Source organism: Aedes albopictus, chromosome 2 (assembly GCF_035046485.1).
Source record: "Aedes albopictus strain Foshan chromosome 2, AalbF5, whole genome shotgun sequence".
Classification (NCBI taxonomy): Eukaryota; Metazoa; Arthropoda; class Insecta; order Diptera; family Culicidae; genus Aedes; species Aedes albopictus.
This window is the reverse complement of record NC_085137.1, coordinates 2,575,169-2,598,343: the sequence shown is the minus strand read 5'-3', so window position 1 is coordinate 2,598,343 and position 23,175 is coordinate 2,575,169. Positions and strand designations below refer to the sequence as shown.

The window sequence follows — 23,175 nt, the reverse complement described above, 5'->3', positions numbered from 1 at the left end:
GCCTACGTAGTTCATGAACAAGCCCTAATTTAAATCAATCTGCAAAATGCCGATTACTTGAGTAATGCTGACCTAAAGCATTACATTCAAACAAAGTATAATAAATTATAAGTGCCATGAAGAATACCATCAGTTGCGTTCCCACATGATAATTGAAGTGTTAACAATTGTCAGTCAAGTGCAAATTGACTGAGAAATGCTTTTCAACTTTCCGGCAAGAGAACGTTCTGTTTCAGGCACCCACCATCAACCTTATCGATTACTACTCACCCTCCGAGATTCTTCCACCGGGCAAAGAACGATTCGGCATTCATCTCCGTTGGCTCGAAGAACTTGTTGATGGTCAATGGCAGCAGAACGGTGATCTTCTGCGGTGCTCCACCGTTCACCCGGAAGCTGATAACGATGGACGGCGCTTCGCTGTAGTTGTCGATACATTCGGCCGTCAGCAGTTGCTGGATTTGTGCTCCGGCTTCCAACGTCGGTTCCACTGCTTTGATCTGTACGTTCAGCTTCAGCGCATCCTCGGCAGACCACTGCAGTGTTGGGACGAAATTTTGCAACGCCGTTTGCGTCTTGTTACCATAGTACAGACCAAGGCGACCCAGGTTCTGACGGAACTCGCTCTTGACTCCGATTTGCAGCAGATCGTTCTCGAACAGTACGCCGTTGTTTTTGAAGACGAATCTGTAAGAGGTGAGTTTTGATGGGATTAGTGGCTTCATTTCAGAAGGAAGGTTCAACAGGAGATCATACTTTTTGGCATTGTTAATCACATTGCCGGTGCCGTTGGTAGCACTGTAGATATCTCCGAGCACGTCAATTAGTGTTCCGGTTTGCGACTGATTAGCCGGTGGTGTGCTTAATCCGAGCAGATCCGAGCTAGCCGTTGAATTGAGGCTGAAAAAAACATGAATAAGTTAAAATTGATTTCAATGACATTCCCCCAAAAATCATTTCACAGAAATTTCTAAGAAACGACTTTTCAAGAATAGATATGCAAAGCTTACCTCACAGTGTGATTGGTTTGAGCAGCGTGAGCGTTGTTGTGGGCATTCGGCACCGGGCTCTTGTTATCCCGGATCTCTGCATTCTCCGGAACCCGTCCGGGTTTCTTCTTCTTCAGTACGGCCAGAATCGAGCTCTCCCGCTCGGGGAAGGATGGCATCTCCTCCAGAACCGTGGCCAGAACGTCCGTAGATGCTACGATACTGAGTTGAAGGTATTCGCTGGCTCTTTGCTGAAGCTCGGCGTCGGCCGAACGGAGATTACTGTGCTGTCTGAAGACATCCTGGATGGTGGAACGAATCTCGGGGAAAAGGTTGATGAATTTTATGTAGGTCGAGAGAAGCAGAGCGCGAGTCATTGATGAACAAAGATGGTATTTTGAATGTAGAAGCTTGAACTGGACCATTGGAGCGGAACGGGAATCTCCGGCGATCAGATTTCCGAATTCGCCGAGAATGTAGCCGCCCACTTTGACCATATTCTCGTGACATGCTGGTGCTTGCAAAGCTTCAAAAACGGTTTTTGCCGCGTAGCCTTGGACTTCTTCTCGGTTAATGACAATCTGGATTACGCGATACCATACTTCCTCGGAAACGTAGTCTCCGGCGATTCGAATAAGATTCAGAATTACATCCACGTACCACGTGAAATCGGTGGCATATTTTTCAGCCAGGATAGCCACCTTCAAAACCATCTCTTCGCGAATCGAGTAGTCGGCTGTTTCGAGATAGTTCAGCATTTCCTGAACAATTTCCTCGGCGTTTGTGCGGTCACACATGGCGTAGAGGAGATCGACCGCTTGCTGACGCACCGAGACATCCTTTTCCATTTTCATCGAAAGGATGACCACTTCCTGGTGCTTCTTGACGGCTTCGTGGGAGAACTCGGACGTGGCCAGGTGACACATCGATTCCAGCGCAAGGTAGCGTAGGTTTGTCTCACGATTGCTCAGGAATTGTCCCAGCTGATTGCAAGCTCGAACCAATAGGTTTGCTTCACTGTCGTTGTGAATAATGAGATTTATTGCTTCAAACAGAACTGCATTCTTTGCATTGGAATGTTGGACTTTTTTGCTCTTGGGAGGTTCCTGAGCTTTGTTCAGAATCGTTTCCAAACACTCATTCAAGCGACCTCTTACACCGGGATCCTCTGTCGGAGGATTGTAGTTTTGTAACAAGCGTAGCAGTTTAACCGAGAGCCAAGGAGCCGGAACAAAATAGTACGTGTAATCCTGCAAGTCAGTGTAGGAAGCGGTCACAATCCGAGACAATCTGGAAACGGCCAAACTGACGCATCCCTTATATTCGTCTGGATTCTTCTTTACCAGAGCATCGATTAAACTCGTGGCCGCCGTTACGACACCCATATGCTGATCGTTCAAAAGATGGATGATCCTAGTGGTCCATTCGCCTCCCGGAATGATATCCGGACAAGTCCTATACAAGCGCAGCAAGCACAAAGCGGCCGACTGTTTCACCACGTCCATCGTATCGCCGGAAACCAGCAGCTTTGGGATTTCAGTCGAGAAAGCCTCGGCCATATCACGGCTTCCGATGTTGGCAATGCACTGCAGGGCCAGATTTACGTGAATCGGATTACGGGACTGCAAGTCGTTCTTGATGCTCTGGATGATCAGCTTGATCAGGTCGCTGTTGGTATTGACCAACACCGAGATGAACAGGTAACCCTTAAATACAGAAAAACAGTTATTAGATTCTTAAACTTTTTCACAATTTAATGAGACTCTTACAATTTGCTTCTCGGAGTATTTGTTCGAAGACAGCAAGTTGACCGCCTCCATCTGGCCGAAATCGATGTCATGGCCTAGCAGAAAGATAAACAGTAGCTTACAGACGTACTTTTTCTTCTGGTAGCCGTCCAGCGTTTTGTCGCCTTTAAATTTGCTCCTGATGTTGGCGAGCTCCTTGTTGATACGCTTGATTTCCGCTTCTTTACTTTTACCTGTAAGGCAGTGGAAAGCAGAAAGCAATAATTACACATTCCATGAACATTTTCTACAAGTGTTTTATCTGAAACTTTGACGTAGATCCATTTGATATACTTGGGTTTTAGACACCAAGTTGTACCAAAGGTTCACCGGCGTTGCCCGAAGGCCATACAAGCTTTCTTGATTCTGAACTCAATGTGAGGTGTCCAGGAAAGCTTGGAATCAAGAATGACTCCATCGTACTTTACCTGTTCAGTCACATTGATTTCAGAATCAAAGAGACGCAAAGGTCAAACACCATAACGGTTTCGCTTTTCCGTAAAAAGAACAATAGATGTTTTACTCGGATTAACCGAAAGGCCATATTGACGACACTGCCCTTCAGCTACCTGAAGGGCGCTTTGCATCAGATCGAAAAGGGTGTTGATGCACATACCGACTAACAATATTAGGTAGTCGTCGGCAAAACCATAAGTAGGAAAACCGCTATTATTGAGTTGGCTCAATAGCGTATCTGCTGCGAGATTCCACAAAAGCGGTGATAAGACTCCCCCTTGGGGGCATCCACAAACACTCAATTTCCTAATCCCTGCTAGACGCAATGTCGAGAAGAGATATCGGTTTTTGAGCATTTGGTAAATCCAATTGAAAATCATTGGAGATATACCATGACTTCGTGCGGCTCCCAATATGGCATCGAAAGGCACGTTGTCAAAAGCACCCTCGATATATAAGAAAACACTTAAACAAGATTGCTTTTGAGTGAATGCTTGCTATCGTAAGCAACTTTGTTTGACTCTTTTCACTATGGACTTTTCAGATTGGTAAGCATGTTGGTTCACATGAAGAGGCACGTTAGCCAGATGAACATCACGGATGTGATGATCCACAATGCGTTCTAAGCATTTCAGAATAAAAGAGAGCAAACTGATAAGTCTGAAACTCTTTGCTTCTTCATACGATGCACGACCCACTTTCGGATTAAACTTTACAGTATCCCGCCAGGATTTGGAAATATACCTTGCAGCAAAGCTCCAAACAAGTAGTTTTTTTCAAAACATGTTTGTAATAATCAAACCTCCTCTGAACAAAAATAAGATATATCACATCTGCTCTAGGAGATTTGAAAGGAATAAAATAATGTTTAGTGCCTACTCAATCGCTTCTATAGTTACTCCGAGCCGAAGCCAGAGAATCATAACTACAAAATCCAAAGATGTAATATCCTCACTTCCGGGGAAGTGTGTACTGAATAAGCATTCCAGAACTTCCTCATCAGAGGAAATGAAATCGTCATTTGATAAACGAGGTTCGTTCACTCGGAAATCCTTAGATTTCGCAAGGGTTTTGTTCAACTTTTTCAGCCGGATAGTTCAGCAGACCGAAGAGCTTTCTGGTAGGCCTTGCGAGTCGTTCTGAAATCCTTCGATTCAGCCGAAGGTCGTCTGTTCCAACTCTTTCTACATTGTGTCCTGAGTTTGGCCAGAGTTCCACCAAGGGGTTCCCTTTGTGGGTTTCACAGACCGTAGAGGGCAAGCTTCTTCAATAGCTTCTATGATGAAGCCCGCTGTAGTATCAACGGCATAATCTAAATCACTTAGAGTGTCAATAAATGATGAGTATCCATAAAATTTGACCGCAACCAAATCAGTAAAGAGATTCCAGATGGTTGACCGGGGATTCGTTTAGTTTGCGAAGTAACATGTTCAAATTAGATAAAGATTTGTTATTTAACACACATTTCAGTTTTTTTTATTCCTTGTTGGGTATTTAAGTCACTACGACCTGTTGACAGATCTATTGTGACATATGCCCCATTTTCATTTAGCTTTGTCAAGTTGACGTATTACCATTGGTATTACTGCCGTGAATCGCATATCAGTCCCATCTTTGCTGGATTTCCTATGCAAATGGGACAGATTTGCGATTCACGGCAGATTAGTAATCGTCAGTCCTTGATTGGAAGCGTTATCCCAACACGGTGCAACACTTCGAATGAATTGTACCACCGTATTAGGGTTTGTTATAGCTTGGATTTCAGCCTGAAAAACAGTTGGCCACTTACCCATAGGAATTGATACATTAATTCCTGGGCCAGTCACACCTGCACCAACCTGATTGTTCAATTTCGAATCATCAGTGTAAAATATGACCGATTCTGGTTGTAGCTCTGGACCCAGGATCAATCACTTGAAAAGAACGTTCAAAGTTGTATCGCCTACTCATCCAATGATCATTGCTTGAAATAAGCGAGTTGATACTGATTGTTTTCAGGATACTAAGATGCCCTTTCAGGTCACCTTCAAAGAGGTTCGTGAATCTTTTCACTTTCAAAACTCTCTTTGCAGCTTCTACTTGAACGAATTGATGCAATGGAAGTAAGTGAAGTAAAGTGTCTAGCGCTTTAGATGGTGTACTTCGCATTGTACCAGTAATTGAAAGAGTTGCCAACCTTTCAAGTGTTTCTAACCTTTTTTGAACCAATCCTTCGTGAGCTTTTGGCCATCAGACCAATGACGCGTAGGTAACTCTGGGTGTTATAATTGCCGTATAAATCCAAAGGATCATTTTCAGCTTCAGTCCCCACTTTTTACAAGTTTTTTTTTTTTTCTTATCCATAGATCATTCATAGCTTCACAAACTACCTGCTCAAGCTGCAAATTGCAAGTAAGTTTACTGTCAAGATATATTCCAAGATACTTGACTGTGTTTAAAAGTTCCAAATCAATTTCTTTCAATGTCAAACTATTGTTCAAAACTTTTCTCCTTCGTGTGAAAGGTATGATCGTGGTTTTAGAAGGATTTACGTTCAATCCTTCTTTTTCGCACCACGAGGAGACCAAATTAAGGTAGTTTGCATTCTGTTAGTTACAACATAGTCATATTTATCAAGGACTAATATAACTACAGCGGCCGTTCGCTCGTTGCAAAATGTTTACATTGCAACGAGCGAATGCCATTCGCTAATTGCAACGTCACTTTGACACTAAAGTGCATCGAAATGCACTGCCAGCATGACTGACAGCACAAATTTGACACTTGATTGCTTTTTAATTGCAAACACGTGTCAAATTTTGCAATTAGCGAACTTGCAACCAAAAAGCGTTGCAATGAGCGGGTTTGCAACGAGCGAACGGGCGCTGTATATCATCAGCAAAGCCAATTATTTCGAAGCCCTCTGCTTCCATTTTTTTTTCGAGAAGATCATCGACTATTAAAGACCACAATAGAAGTGATAGCACGCCCCCTTGAGGACACGCTTTCTCTGCTCTAACGTTTATAAACGAGCTGCCAAGGTGATGATATATCTCTTTTTGATAACATTTCCACAATCTAATCAACAATACATCTATCAAAACCACGTTTTGTCATAGCATTCTTCATTAAAATGTAGGATGTGTTATCAAACGCTCCTTCAATGTCGAGAAACGCAGGATTTTTTGTAACCAGAGTAATCACCGCTGTTACCGAAGATTTTCCTTCCTGATATGCAAATTGATTCTTGCTTATAGGAACTTTCACTAAATATGACCATTTAATATGCTCGTCTATAATTGTTTTTATTATTTTCAACATAATGGACGATAAACTAGGTCAGAAAGATTTTGATGATAATTTATCCTTATTTGCTTTGGGATAAAAGTGACCCGCACTTCTCACCAAGCTGTAGGAATGAAGCCTAATGATAAGCTAGATTGGAACATTTTAATTAAAACGGGTTTTACAATTTCTTTTTGATGAAATATATCGTAGCAATCCATGACTTCTATGTAGATTTAGGAAATTAATAAATCTGTCATTAGTTCTTTAAGCGTTCAAGCAAATACACGCTTTTTATTCACTCTGCTGCCCATTAGGTTATGGGCCCAGAGAAAGTTCTGTGAAGAATCGAAGATGCAGCAAGCAAATCCTGGAAGAAGCGGATCCGGAGACTCGGCGGCCATTACGGGATCTCAAGCACGGGCAGCCACGCAGAATTACTCCACACAGAACCACCCGGCAATCGAACGCCTGGTTGGCCGCGAAAACTGGCGAACATGGAAGTTCGCAGTACGGACCTTTCTGGAGGTGGAGGACCTCTGGGACGTGGTGCAGCCTACACCGGATGCCGACGGAAATCTCCCAGTGGTGGATGCGCGGAAAGACAGGATTGCAAGAGGCAAAATAATTTTGCTGATCGATCCGGTGAACTTCATCCACGTCGAAGAAGTGAAAACGGCGGCGGAAGTCTGGAAGAAGCTAACCAACACCTTCGAAGACACGGGACTCACACGCCAGTGGGCACTGCTGCACAAGCTCATCACGACCAACCTCAACAGCTGCGGTTCAATGGAGGCCTACGTAAACCGGATGGTTTCCACAGCGCACCAGCTGATTGGAATCGGGTTCCCGCTGGACGATAAGTGGATTGGTATGCTGCTGCTAGCTGGCCTGCCCCAGGAATATCGTCCAATGGTGATGGGCCTGGAAAATTCGGGAATCGAAATCACAGGTGACATCATAAAAACAAAATTGCTCCAGGAGACGGACTCGTCAGCGGTTACCATGGAACCAGCGTTTGTTTCGGCGAAGAAAAACTCAAGCGGTTCCCATAGCAACGCGAACACAAGTCCGAAGGGAAAAGGACCGAAATGTCGACGATGTGAAAAATTTGGTCACATCGCGAAATACTGCCAAGCCAAAGGACCAGCGAAGCGGAGCGGACAGGACAGGAAAGGGGACGCCTTTTGCACCGTTTTGTCTGTACAGGACGCTGCTGCGGACAAGAGTTGGTATTTCGATTCGGGTTCAGCCAAGCACCTCACCAACAACAAGGCACTTTTGGAGAACGTACGGGAAGCGAATGGTAGCATCTACGCGGCGAACAAGGGCATGATGAGAATCGTTGCGGAAGGATCTGCCAAGCTACAGCCCACCTGCAATCCCGATGCGGTCGAAGTGCGAAATGTCGAGCTGATTCCGGAACTGGCAGTAAACCTACTGTCAGTAGGTAAGATTGTTGACCAAGGCCATACTGTTACTTTTAGGAAGACTGGATGCGAAGTGGTCAATCCTAGCGGCAAAGTCATCGCTACTGGATGTCGTTCGAATGACCTGTTCAAGCTAGAGCAGAGAATCGCCGAGGCGCTCGCCTGCTCACCCCGAGAGACGGCGAAATTGTGGCATCAGCGAATGGGGCACCTGAGCTCCGGGAATTTGACGAAGCTCAAAAACGGACTTGCGATGGGTGTAAACTACGATGGCACGGACGGCGGAGGCTGTAAAATTTGTGCCGTCGGGAAGCAAGCGCGATTACCTTTCAACCACGTTGGAACGCGGGCCACGGAAGAACTCGGGCTGGTCCACTCGGATATATGCGGGCCGATGGAACAACCGTCATTGGGTGGAGCCCGTTACTATTTGTCGTTCACCGATGACAAGACTCGGAAAATATTCGTCTATTTTCTGCGAACCAAATCGCAGGAAGAAGTGCTCCAGAAATTCAAGGAATTCCACAGCATGGTCGAGAGGCAAAGTGGCAAGAAGCTGAAGGTGCTCAGGACGGATAACGGCTGGGAGTTCAAGAACAGAAGCTTCCAAAACTTTCTGAAGCAGTTGGGAATCCGTCATCAAACATCAGCTGAATACACTCCCGAGCAAAACGGTCTTGCCGAGCGTGTCAACCGGACGGTGGTGGAACGCGCGAGGTGCATGCTGTACGAAGCGAAGCTGCCCAAATCGTTCTGGGCAGAAGCCGTGGCAGCAGCAGTCTACCTCATCAATAGGTCACCAACCAAGGGTATCGACGTGACGCCGGAAGAAGCCTGGACGAAACGGAAGCCGAATCTTTCCCACATCCGAATTTTTGGTACGGCCGTGATGGCGCACGTTCCGAAGCAGAAGCGCCAAAAGTGGGACCCAAAAGCTGAAGAGTGCGTGCTGACAGGATACGATGACGAAACGAAAGCTTATCGCCTTTACAACTTGAAGGCGGGTACGATCTTCAGAAGCCGTGACGTAACATTTCTGGACGAGGGAGTCCACGAGCGTGAAGTGGTCGTAACTGCGAGGTCAAGCGATCCTGACCGTACATTCGTTAGACTGGATTTCATGGTTCCGAATGTCGACGATGAAGCCCGCCCAGAAGCTTGTGAACAAGTGGACCGCAACGAGGCGGACGACGATGAAGCGATTTCGAGTGATGAGTCCTTTGAAGATGCTGATGACACCGTGACAGATCCTGCGCTCCCACCGCACCAAGTTTCAAATCCGCCCGTGTCACAGGCGTTGAGGCAAAGTGGTAGGGAGCGCTTTCTTGCAGGCAAGTATAGAGATTTTCGTTTAGAAACAAAGGGACTGCCGTCGTTAAAATTTTCAGATGATCGGAGGCGTTCCACCGTCCAGCCTGCAAACGTAACCGAGGAAACCGCTGCGCCCCCGTCGTCTTCAAATTCAACACCCACCAGTGATGAGATGCAAGGAGGGTTGATGCTCTGGGGGCGCCTGCCCCAAGGCAAGTATTCCAATGATGTTGTTCCGTGTTCAGATACTGGTGCCGATTTTCAACAGCCGAAGCTGGACGACCCAACCACGCACCAGGAAGCACTATCTCGTGATGATGCGGAACGTTGGCAGCAGGCGATGCAGGAGGAGTACGACGCGCTCATCTCCAACGGTACCTGGACCCTCGCTGATTTGCCGAAAGGACGAAAGGCAATCAGGTGCAAGTGGGTGTACCGGACCAAGCAGGACGGCAACGGCGACATCAACCGATACAAGGCGAGGCTGGTGATAAAAGGGTACTCGCAACGAAAGGGGGTGGATTATGAGGACACCTACGCCCCGGTTGTCCGTCACAGTTCCTTGCGGTACCTCTTTGCGTTGGCGGCACGGTTGAATCTTCAAATCGACCAGATGGATGCCGTGACAGCTTTTCTCCAAGGCGAGCTTTCGGAGGAAATATACATGGAGCAACCCCCTTGCTTCACGGATGGACGGAATCAAGCCAAGGTGTGCCGCCTCAATAAGGCCCTGTACGGCCTGAAGCAATCCAGCCGGGTCTGGAATACAAAGCTGGACGCCGCGCTCCGAAAAATGGGACTGGAGAGTACCGTGTATGACCCCTGCGTATACTACAGGATTAGCGACGGCAAAGTGCTGTTTGTGGCCGTATACGTAGACGACGTCCTCATCTTCACAAACTGTAAGCGCTGGAAGAAAGAAATAAAGGCAAAGTTAAGTCAGGAGTTCAAGATGAAGGACATGGGATCCGCCAAGCATGCTTTGGGTATCAGGATCACGAAGACCGATACGATGGTGGCACTGGATCAAGAGTCGTACGTGGAGGCGGTGTTAAGCAGATTCAACATGTCGAATTGCAAGCCGGTGAACACCGCGATGAATGTGAGCGAGAAGTTGACCAACGAGATGTGCCCATCGACTGCTGAGGAGGTCGAAACGATGAAGAATGTACCCTACCGAGAAGCGGTCGGATGCTTGATGTACTTGGCCCAAAATACACGCCCTGACATCTGTTATGCCGTGAATGTTTTGAGCCGGTTCAATTCCAACCCCGGCGAGAGACACTGGAACGCGGTGAAACACTTGATGCGATATTTGAGAGGAACATCGCAGTACCGGTTGGAGTACCATCGGGACGAGAACTCGGCAATACAAGGGTTTTCCGATGCCGACTGGGCGTCCGACCACGATGATAGGAAGTCGATCACGGGGTACTTGTTTACTGCCCAAGGAGGAGCTATTTCGTGGAGTTCAAAGCGGCAACAGACCGTTGCCCTTTCAACGTGCGAGGCCGAGTATATGGCACTGTCGGCTGCAGTACAGGAGGCGCTCTGGTGGAAGCGGTTGCGAGGATTGTTTGAAGACGAAGTGAAGCTCGAAATCCATTGCGACAACCAAAGTGCCATAGCTGTAGCCAAGAACGGAGGATACCACCCTAGAACGAAACACATTGACATACGTCACCACTTTATCCGCGATGCTTTGGAAAAAGGTGACATAGCCATTTCATACGTAAGTACGGATCACCAGACAGCAGATGGCCTAACAAAACCGCTGCCAGCTGCCAAACTGGTTCCATGCCGTCAAGCGATGGGAGTTCAGAAGCCAATGGTTTGAGGAGGAGTGATGAAATATATCGTAGCAATCCATGACTTCTATGTAGATTTAGGAAATTAATAAATCTGTCATTAGTTCTTTAAGCGTTCAAGCAAATACACGCTTTTTATTCACTCTGCTGCCCATTACTTTTCCCTTCTGCAGTACAGTAGTACAGGAAAAATTCCATCCCTACCAAGCGCTTTGAAGGATTCAAAAGAATCAATCGCCCATTCAACTTTTTGTTTTGTTAAAATTTCATTGGCCAAAATACATTCATCACTCCAGATGCATTCTATCCCAGTCGAATCATCATTATTTTGATTATACCTCCTGGTTTCATTACCAACAGTATGTGATGATGATGCAAATGTATTTTGGTCTTCAGTTGAAACAAGAATAGAACACGGGAAATGTGTTTTCATCATGGTTTCTAAAATTTCATCTGCACTCTTAGTTAAAGAACCATCTTCTTTCCTAAGAGTTCCTAAACCTATTGAATCAGTAACAAATTTTGAAAACGACGTATAATCAATGCTACACCATTGATCTTTGGCGAGGACTTTTTGCAGTCTAGCAGTAATTGGAGTACTTTCAATGTTTTAACACGTGTGCCTTTAATTTATTCTCCCTGACCTCCTTTTAATTTCTTTGTTATAAAGAGAGAGGAATACTCTGTATTGATCCCACTGTTGCGTTCTTTTAGCCAGGTTGAAAAGTTTCCGGGTTTCCCTTCGAAGTTTTTTTTAAATAGCGTTCCACCAAGGAACGTCTCTATTTGAAGAGCGTTCTTTGGCAGTGCAATCGTGCAACTGTCATGAAAGGCTTGTTTGATCAAGCTAGAAAGTGTCGAAGCGTTTTTTTTCAAGTTCATGACGAAAACTTAGATGATTATTCAATATACCCATACCGCTTAGCAATTTTGATGTGTAACGCTCCCAGTTTGTTATCCTGGGATTTCTTGTGGTTTCTATGAGTTGATTACCAGCCTCAAATTCAAACAATATTTGCTTATGATCAGACAAAGAAACTTTGTCTGAAACATGCAAATTAATGATTTTTTTCTGAAATTTCAATTGGTCAGCAAAGCGTTGTATCTAAAACTTCCTCTCTAGCAGATACCATGAAGGTTGGGCGGTTGTCTGTGGTTAATAATCCAAGATCTGTACTACTTTAATACTCCATCAAACTGGAGCCTCTCAAGTTTATGTATGAGCAGCAACTAGCGGAAGGCCTTTTGAAGTGCAGTATGCAATGACTTGCTTGAAAGCATCCTTAGGAGATGGTTCATCATGCGGTAAATAAACCGAACAATAGACGTATTTCCTGTTGAGGTTTCCAACAGATACATCAGTTGAAATAGCACATACATCTCTGGTGTTCAGAGTTGAATGCGACAATTGCGTTTTTGACAATCACACAGGCTCGAGGCATGACACTCGACGACACTCGTTTGCCATTTAATTTTTACTGAAAGTATCAAACGCCGGATTCACAAGGTTTTTTTATATAGAAATGCCCTTTATGAAAGTAAGGTTCTTGGACTAAGACAACTTGGGCTGTACCATACTATAAGTCTGCAAAATTGAGTGATTGATTTGTCTTTATTTAAGAGACTTTCAGCTCTTGAAAAATCTGCAAAATTGATCATTGCTGTTTTTTTTAATTGATCAATTTAATTAATTGATCACAGCCACTACCCAAACTAGACAAGGTAAACTCTTTGCAATAGCAGCACAACAAAGAACAGCAGCAATTAAACCAAGATCGTAAACATTGGCTTGGGTAATAAATGGACAACCCCCAAGGAAGGACTACATAAAAATACGAATTTTATAATGGATTTTTTTTAAGTATGTTTGATAAAATATTTGATCAGACCATACCAAACAGCGTATATTTATCACTTACGAAAAAAATGCCGAATAGTTGAGAACCACTGCCTTTCAATAGTAGGTAATCAGTGTTTTATTTTTAGTTCTCAAAACATAGTCAACATTGTAAGGCGATTTTCATACCTATTATTTCAAGTGAATTCAATCTAGTTTCAATTCTTATTCTATTAAATTTTGTTGCATTTAGTTACGCATTGGGATGGGTTGTCCTGACAGCAGTGATGTGAGCTACATTTTGGGTTTTAGGATTTCTTATTTTTAGGAAGTCTTTTATTTTGAAGCATTCTTGAAGAAAGGAAAATTAAAAAAAAACCTTCCGAATTGCAAAACCATATATAATTTAAAAACTATAGTTAACTATTAAATGTTAAAATATTACTTACAATTGCGTATGTCGGAAATGAACACGGCCAGGCCGCGCATTCCATCTCCTCGAACAGGTGCCATGCTGAAGTAACACGGTCCTCCGGTCGAATGCTTCTATTATTTGTTTTCCCAACAGCCGGAATCGCTAGTTTATTTGGTTCTGCTGGCCGTGGTTGAGCCAACCAAACAGCTCTTCAAGCACTCACTCACGCACCCACACTCCGATCCGATCTGATCGATGATTGTAATCACGTCTTTTATTTTCCGCAGCTCATCTAATGTTACGGAGCCTCAGCTTCAGTGCCGACGTCGCAATCTTTCACCCAGGCTGAAAGCGAATGCAAATGAAAACAACGAGAAATCAATGCTCAACCCTTCCACTGTTCCTTCTGACCACTATTCGCGAACACTCTTCTCGACTCTATGCAAAAATATGTCGCCGACTCCGACTGGCCAGCAATGTTCACTTTTCACGCTACAGACAGACCCATCCAAGCGAAAGTCACTGATTCCCAATCTGGTCGGCCAGTGTTACTGAATTTAGCTCAATTATCTGATAACAGACCCAAGTAGGAGGATCTCAATGGCCACTTGGAGGAGGAAAAAGTCATCCGAGAATGTCCCCCCCACGGATACGACTTTTCTCTGATTCTTCCTGTGGCCGGATGCCTCCGGAAGATGAGAATATGAATGAATGAATCAGGCAATGGAACAGACACAAAACCACTAAAACTCCACGACGACGACCGCGGCGATGATGATAATCACTTCTTTTGACGCCCTAAAAAAATTCACTTCCACACACTTGCGAATTGCACTGCTGCTGCTACTGGCTGCCTAGCCCCTGTCGGAATGGAAGAGAGCGCTTCTTCCTATACGGGAAGTATCGACGCGTTCCGAATCTCAATTACGTGATCCAATTGCAGATTTTTCACCGTTCCACTGGAACCACAACACGCGAATAGAGATAAGTGACATTTCAACACACGAACACTAGCGCAAATTTTTCCTCACACAAAAGTGCACGCCGATTGAAAGGCTATTCAGATTGCATATGCAAATATTACCCAATCGAATTGGGTAAAACGGGTAAATAATGATAAAACTAACGTCCGGGGCAAGAGTGCAAATATTTTCCTCGCAGTTTCACAACTACATCTACTAAAAAGGCACGCATACATTTGAACGTGATTACCTCTATAGCTAGCCAGAAAGGATTCACTGCTTCCGAGTCTGCTTTCCCTGCTGGGGGATTAAGGATAAAAATCAATCGATTTTTCGCTCTTCGAACCTCAGTTCGTGTCCGTTCCGTTTTACAACCAACACTCGACTCTCTCCCCCGCGCACCAACACACACACACGGGATACGCATCTTCAAACGCGAGAAACGTCACTGTCGTCTTCGCGCACGGCGGCTGGCTGTCACTCGTACACGGTTGCACGGTTTTACTCAAGTATGGGTAAAAATGGGGAAAATGTTTCAAAACAACACTCAGAAATAAATCAAAACAAAATATTGCGCATTGCGCAGTTAAAAGTGCGACGAGGAAGTGCGGAATCTCGATGTGATGTCGCAAAATTTCAAATAATCGATTAATCGGTAATCGATTATGTTTTGCCATGGCGATTACCGATGTCGATTAATCGGATATAATTAATCGATTATTCCTGGTAATCGATTATTTTTATTATATGTACCGTAAAACGGGGTATCTTTGATAATGCGGGTAACTTTGATAGTGCGGCAGGCATTGTGTAATTTATCTTATTACTATGATTCCTTCAACCAGTTAAGAAAAAGGTAAACGTAAATCAATTTTATACAAATGAAAGTTCATCTTAGACGTATTTTCATTGAAATCTAGTTTATATACAACTTGTTGGGCAAAAAATAAAAATTGTTGATATTTTTGTCATTTATCAACCCCTTCAAACAATCTGCTATACGACTTCGTTACAACTATTTTTTCAATGAATGGACTCTTGTTCTCGATAGATTCATCATATTAGATTCCAAATCTGTTAATTGACGCTGCGTGAATTCACGCTGCGTCGCCGCAGCGTTCCTGTGGGGCATGCGTTGACATTGCGTGGCGCACACGGTGCGGCGCGGTTGCGGTGCGGTAGCGTTGCGTTCTCGTGTGCATCCTCCCATTTGATTGTGTGTAACTCAGGACGCACTTGCGTGCACGCTGCGTGGACGCGCCGCCCGTGTGCATCGGCTCTTAGATTCTCAGCAAGCTGCGTTCGAAACGCGCAGCCTCAGATCGCGCCAGACCACGCACGTATGATTTGTACACGGTGTGCACCTTGGCTAAAATTGTTTTGCAGCCGCCGGGTGAGCCCAGGGAGTCGACAAAATTTTCCCGACCGAAACGGGAATCGAACCTGCCGTTCCCGGATTGGCGATTGGCCACTAGGTTAACTGGAGATCGTCTAAGATACCTTTAGGAATTTTCCTAAGCAATCTTTTGTAACTTCTCCAGAATATTGGATTCTTCAAGAAGTTCGTCCAGAATTCTTCTAGGTTACCTTTTACCATGCCACTTGTTTATCTTTTCAATTCGTTAACATTTTTTAGTAAAAAGGGGTTTTGCTCCTTATGATTTCTTCAGAAATTTCTTCTCAGATTAACCACAGACAAACAGACGTATCACTTGGAACAAATTGCGATCAAAATCATCGTCACGAAAACATAATCGCCCAATGCTAACCAGGCTGTGTTACGCAAATCACTCAGTAGGTAGCAGTAGTGAGCAAACGTCAAACAGGAGCGCCGTGACCGAGCGATTTGCGAACTAAAACATATTTGAACTAACCGTTAATAAGGGTAACGATGAGAAGTGAGTAGAGTGAGACGTCTGTTTGTCTGTGGATTAACCTAGATACGAGCGTAGATATCTCTTTTGAAATGTCTCCTGGAGTTCCTTTGGGGATCCCTTCAAATATTCCACCAGGAATTGGAAATTATTGACCTTCCTTATGCATTATGTTGGGAACAGCTCGCTGACGTAGTGTACGGTTTGGGTCTAGAATGACCCTAATGCACAAGGTGGGCTAAGAAAATCATTTTGGAATTTAACCTAGACATCCTGTTGAAATTCATCCAAGACTTGCTTTGAAGCTTCACATGACTTCACCTAGATTTTACTTTTTAAATATAGGAGTTTCTATAGTACCTCAAATTCGCCATAGTTGATTTTCAACCTTTAAAGATACAAATCAACACGAAAAATTTTGTGAACAACAGATCACGATCACAAAAGATGATTGCAATCATTCAAACTTCACAATTTGCTCAAATAATGGTATAAATTATTTCCCTTAACTTTTCGACCTGCTTGCACCCTATTTCGCCATGTGTACCAGTTATGACAAATCCCATAAGGAATGCATGTAAATAGTGCGAAGTGGAACTCAAATTAACAAATGTGTCCATAACTGGTACAGGCTACCTATCATTGGCACACGTCGTAATAAATACTAAAAGTATGATGATTAACCTGGGCTTGTTAGGGGAATATCTGTAAATAAAAAGAAAATCGCGTTAAGTAATGTTCCTTTGAATTCCACTAAGAATTTGCATCCTTTGACAGATACGTATTTCGACCTCAACTGTAAGGTCGTCTTCAGTGTCTTGTAGTCGAGTCAAGTACAAGACACTGAAGACTCGACTGAAGACGACCTTACTGTTGAGGTCGAAATACGTAACTGTCAAAGGATGCAAATTCTTAGTGGAAGTCAAAGGAACAGTACTTAACGCGATTTTCTTTTTATTTACTAAAAGTAGTTTTCGCTCAATTTTTATATTTTCCCGTAAAGTATGAAAACTAATCAATCATTTGACATATCGATGACATTCGTCGGTCTTCTTCTTATTTTTGTAGAAATAGTTTTTCTTAGGTGGTGCGATAACTGGTACAGGCACCCTACTTTTTGAAATCCCTACAGAATTTTTTTTTCTGATATTTCTCCAGGGGTTCTTTTTGGGGTTCCTCCCGAATTTCTGGGATTCCTTCAACAATTTTACTAGAATTTCATCAAAAGCTCTTTCTTGGATTCATTAAAGAGTTTCTTATGATATAGCGCATTTAGTTCACCACTGGATTATCGCACTAGTTTTCACGAGTGCGAAAACGCTAATAAAAGTGCGCGATTGCATCAAATCATCTCGGTGTCTTCAGAGCACTTGTTCACCATAGATTGAAGAAATAGTGCGCCGAAGACATCAACCTGATTTGATGCAAACGCGCACTTTTATTTACGTTTTCGCACTTATGAAGTCGCAGTTCGCAGTCAATGAGAGTATATTACAGGTGAGGAAGAACAAGAGATGGCTATGTATTAGTAAGCAAAGAAAAATGTAAACACAAATAGTGACGTCACTATTTGACACGCGTTCTTATGGGAGCTCGCTTTACTTGTAGTAGTGACATGTTTTGCACCAAACACGGATCTCACGCACACAAAGCATCTCTTCCACACCTCCATTATACTCTCATTGGTTCGCAGTCCAGTGGTGAACTAAATGCGGTATATTTTCACTGAAATGTGTAGGGTCCACTTCCGGAAGCAACTCTCGCAACGGCAAACTCCAGCTCTCCAGTCCAGAAGCTTCTCTCCGGTCGTTCGGATTCACCACATTCCAACATGTTCGCTGTCCGCCGTCCGCCGACGCTTCACTCCCTCGCAACTGTCACTCTACACGCTCATTCGTAACTGCTCATTTCGCACTATCTACACACTCAATGTAAACATAGAAAGTGCATGCCAGTACAAACCCTACACCCCCATCTTTCTTTAAAAAAATGATAGGAACCTGACATCTAAACAATCTCTCTTTAAATATTGCATCTTTTGCACCGCATTCGACCCCCTGCAAAAATTTTTTGTCCCACCACAATATGTTCCCACCAGTTTTAGCATACATTAATTCGTTTCGCTGCTAGAATTTTTCAGCGTCGGTTACACTTTTTGGGTGGTGCATGGAATAATCGGTTTGTTTACTTGCTACTTCCTTTGGTGTTTGACGTGTGAACAAATATTTCAAACGTTTGAACATTTGCACGGTAATCTAAAGAGCAAAGCAAGATGCAATATCACTAAAACTACAGACTCCTTTGAATTCAGCAAATTTAACCCATGCTCTGAAATGCAAGCCTTATTATCACTCAGCACCCACCATTTACACTATATGCAACTCAATACTTGAAAACAACAATCCACAACGCCTCCGCTGGACTTTTGCCAGCCCAGTCGCAACATTCCATAAGCAATCTAACATCAAGGACCTTCCCCACCTGCTATTGGACGAATTTGCACATTGTGGAAAACTCATTGATATATCACATCTAGGAAGTCTCGAATACCTTACGATCGAGACGGGAATCCAACTCAGCTTCTCTGGGTTGGAAATTGCAAGCCCTATCCATTAGACCAGTGTTGCTCAAACTGTGGCCCGCGGCTTAGACGCTAAATCTCAATTTGGCCCGAGGTATGCTTCAGCCCAAGCACCACTGCATTTGACTAACTGGAGATCCAACATCTGTCAAACACGAAAACACATCCGCGAAACCAGAAACAACTATCCATAACCTTCCCCTTCTTAATTATCAAACCCCGTCACACAAATTATCAGAACAATCCACAAAACAAGACTCAGTGTTCAGCAGCTACCATCAACCTCCTTGCATCTTTGCATGCCGGCCCACATGCTCCCCAACATCAACGTGATGTGACGTGGCTCAACTATTTTCGAATAACTTCCCCTTGGCTTTTCAAACCTTTTCCAATTCTTATAACTTTTATCAATAAACAACAGTCAATAGCTTTGTCAATAATAGTTACACATACACACTTTTTCATGGCAAGGAAATTATTTAGAGAAGCCACTCTATTCGTCGAAGTTCGATAGAATTATATAAGCCACACTGTACCAATGCATCAAGCAAGTGAATAAATGAATATAAATAATGTATATGAGAGAAACTTTTTTTAAGTAAGACAAAATGCCTAAATACATAGGACAATGCCTGTTTTAACACTCCAAATGTTTTAACTCTTCAACCAGCTGACTGTTTCCATTGGTGCAGAGGTTTCCGAGTCGATGTGAGTTCCAACACTTAACAAATCCAAACAAAAATATGCCTTAAGGATTTCTTTACCTCTAAAAAATTTTAATTTTCATGGCACAACACATCTTAGCCATCCACAATGAACTCAAACCTTGATGTCACTATTTTTTCTTCTTAGTCACGTTTTCTGTCTGTGCCTTATACTCATTGGGTTTGATAGGAGCCACGTGTGTCACTCTCCGAACTTATGCTTTATTCAAACTACACACGGCTTTTCATAATATTGCTGACCCCTTCGGTGTACGGTGGAAGATTTATTAATCATAGACGTCAACTCCTTTCAACACTAGATATTTTATTTTTCAGCCAACTTCTCAAGTGCGCAATTCAATGACGCACAAAGTCCAGCCAAATTTTCTCATTCCAATCCCAACCATCCGCGTACAGATAGCTAGCCAATCTTCAACAACCAAGTTTCAGCAACCCTTGGTATAATCAACAATCCATTCTTGAATCCAGCATCCGGGTCAGTAAACAAAACATGTCTCGCTTTCCCTTCCACTCCTTGCACAAACCATCAAACATCACACGCTCGCTTGGTGTAATTATAACAACTGTTGCATTAAATCCATCGAATTACGAAAACCCTGTTCTCCTCTTCCAAGCTTAAATCAATGGATCAATTAAGCAAACTTTTCTAGTGTTCACCGCATGTAAACAAAGGCGCCAGCGTATATAGACATTAACATTGTGACAGCAGTGGAGCTACGTCAAACACACAAGGCTACAGTGGCGCTTTCTGTTCGCTTCATAGCGGCCGTTTTAGTTATTTTAGTGATCCATTATATACATGTGTTACCCATTACAAGTACTTGTAATTGAATACAATGACTCACGCCCGCACGTCTCTCGCAAGAACTATCAGGCGATAAGACGATTTACTTCTAATGCTCTCAAGGTCTCAAGCGCAACTTGGAATATCTAAGTCAGATCAATCTTCCTAGAGGCATCCTCAAACCATGGAAACACTACACTGCCTTCAAACACAACATGCAAGGCATCGCCTCTCCATCATCCAGTCAATCATCACCCTGTTCCTAATCCATGGATCCACTAATATACCCTGGTTTTCTCCAAGATGTAATAGAAGCACTTCTCAATTCCCAAGCACCCTATTCAGGTAGGAAGGAGCTTCTAAAGCAAATTACTTTATTTCCATGCGCCCCCAGTCATGGAAATGTTACCATATTGTGGTTACAGGAACTGCCAAAACCGCTACCAACTACTATTGAGTACTCAACGCACCCTTGAGACATGACAACACAACACCTCGATGTCACCTGATTGCAGGAATTTACGGATCCTTTTCCAGGCTCCCCCAAGCCATGGAATTACTACCTTGCTCCCAAGCACCCTTGCAGGGAGTTTCAAGGTTTATCATTCTCTTTGATCGGTAACCCGCAACGATCAAATGTTTCTTTCGACCGGCAACCCGCCACGGCCTTGATTATAACCGGCACCCGCCACGGTCTCAATTGTCCTTTCAACCGGCACCCGCAACGGTTGAATTTCCTTCGACCGGCACCCGCCACGGTCTTTTTGTCCTTTTTAACTGGCACCCGCAACAGTTAAATTTGCATCGACCGGCACCCGCCACGGTCTCATGTATTCTTTTAACCGGCACCCGCCAAGGTTAAAACTTTCTTCAACCGGCAACCCGCCACGGTTGAAAAAAAATGTTCAGGTAAATACCGATTGTACCACGCGCATTCACACTTCTCCACTGAAACATCATACAAGCACGCTCTCTCAATGAGCTGTCCAAAAATTATTCTTCAACACCTGCATTTTCAAAACACTGTGTCATCTATTCCGTGCAAATAATTACACTTCCTCTTTTAACTTCACCTGCCGAATTGTTGCACCGTTGCATCGTTTCTCCCATCATCACAACACCAACCAAACTGCCAGCAAGCCATCTCAAAACAAACACGTTCAAGGGGTCAAAAAACATTCACCGTATACGAGGCCTTCCATCCCATCCTCGTCGCCAATTGTAGGGTCCACTTCCGGAAGCAACTCTCGCAACGGCAAACTCCAGCTCTCCAGTCCAGAAGCTTCTCTCCGGTCGTTCGGATTCACCACATTCCAACATGTTCGCTGTCCGCCGTCCGCCGACGCTTCACTCCCTCGCAACTGTCACTCTACACGCTCATTCGTAACTGCTCATTTCGCACTATCTACACACTCAATGTAAACATAGAAAGTGCATGCCAGTACAAACCCTACAAAATGTCCTCCATCCAAAAATTTCTTTGAAGGATTCCTACAGGACTTTTTATTGGTATTTATGCGCAATAGAAACACCTACCCCTACTGGAACTTTTATTATGAATACTTTCAAGAGATTTTACAAGAGACTTCTATCTTTCATCTTTGTTATTTCCCCATGATTACTAGACGAACCAGCCTGAACATCTCGTTAATGAAGATAATATAATAATAATTCTCCCCGATTTCTTACTGCGTTTCCTGGGAATCTCCCAGAAGTTAAGTCTAGTAATCTTCCAGGGATTTGTTACGTTTGCATTTAGTCGTATTTTTTGTACCGTATGCTATACTCTGGCTTGTGAAACTATCCCTAAATTTAATGTGCATTTGTAGCGCTTCAACCATTTCAGGAGCGACCTAGTACAAAACACGCAACCGTCCCCTATCACGGACATCAAATTGTAGACGGTCTTGTGTTGTTGCTCAAAACAGGATGCCCCTTGGGATTAGTAAATCCTAGACCAAATTCAAGCTATGTAAGCAACCAACACTGCGAACAAAAAGGCAATCCGCCAGAAGAAATACGATTACAGGATTGACTGATGGACCCAGAACAATAATGAAACCTCGTCATCCTGGAATTGGACTTCGTTATCTATTTAGATAACTGGGCACAATTTATGTAATGTTTTCATGTTTGTGTTTTGTGCATTTGTAATGTTTCATTTTATTTTTCGTATCTAGTTTGGGAAATCTAGCCTGCCATGGAAAATAAAATGCGCATTTGTAGGGTTCTGTTAGAAGTTGTCCAAATTGTGGTACTCATCGTGAGCACAATGCATTTGTAGTGTTCCGCACTTTTTTTTGTTACAAATTCTCTCCTCAAATCCTCCAGAAGTTTCTTCAGGGAGTCCTCCTGATGTTCTGAATAGAAATCTCCGGGGAGTTATTCCTGAGAATTCTCCAGAAGTTCCATGTCCATGGAATCCTTGAGAAATTCCTTCTAAGAATCCTGTATAAGTTCTTTCAAGAAATCATCCAATTGATCCTCGAGAGATATTTTCCGAATTGATGGGATTTCTTTAGGATTCTTTTGGAATCCAAAGTTTCTTTTGGAAACCCTTCAGGAGTTCCACTTGAGAATTTGTTCAAGATAATAGACACGCCCACATGTGGCTTAGGCATAGCATAGAGCTTAAGGACAGGCTTGTTAGGATCCCAACATGGCCGTCACAATGGCCGACTTTGTCACCTACTCACGATTTCGAGCGCACAAATCTCTTCGTAAACAAAAGCAGCGCACCTGATCTTCTCATTTTAAGCTTATTACAAGTGAGCAAGAACAGAATAACAAAACGCACTATTGTTTGATTCTTGCTTCTTGAGATTTGTGCGTCTGAAGTTCTGATGCACTGTGGAAGCGGGATATTAAGACGTTTGTCCTTAAGATTGCATCTCCTTTTATCCTTCACACTAAGGGGCTGTCCATAAACCACGTGATCATTTTTTTAAGACT

At 43.6% G+C, this 23,175-nt stretch overlaps 1 protein-coding gene across 6 annotated transcripts in view; it reads right to left on the bottom strand.

The window, feature by feature from the left end:
* LOC109411734 (AP-2 complex subunit alpha) overlaps positions 1-14,673 on the bottom strand; it is a 31,451-nt gene extending 16,778 nt beyond the window's left edge. Inside the window, exons 1-6 of one of the 6 annotated variants that reach the window (XM_019685331.4) lie at positions 14,606-14,673; positions 13,332-13,642; positions 2,759-2,970; positions 1,011-2,695; positions 757-900; positions 271-687 (exon numbers count right to left, since the gene is read on the bottom strand). In XM_019685331.4, the coding sequence (XP_019540876.1) occupies positions 271-687; positions 757-900; positions 1,011-2,695; positions 2,759-2,970; positions 13,332-13,395 (2,522 nt within the window). In that variant the 5' untranslated portion in view covers positions 13,396-13,642; positions 14,606-14,673. Of the gene's footprint in view, positions 1-270; positions 688-756; positions 901-1,010; positions 2,696-2,758; positions 2,971-13,331; positions 13,643-13,801; positions 13,932-14,038; positions 14,510-14,605 lie in introns of those variants that run through there. The other 5 variants (XM_019685328.4, XM_019685330.4, XM_019685327.4 and 2 more) reach the window with 5 other exon arrangements.
* Positions 14,674-23,175: the final 8,502 nt, after the last annotated feature.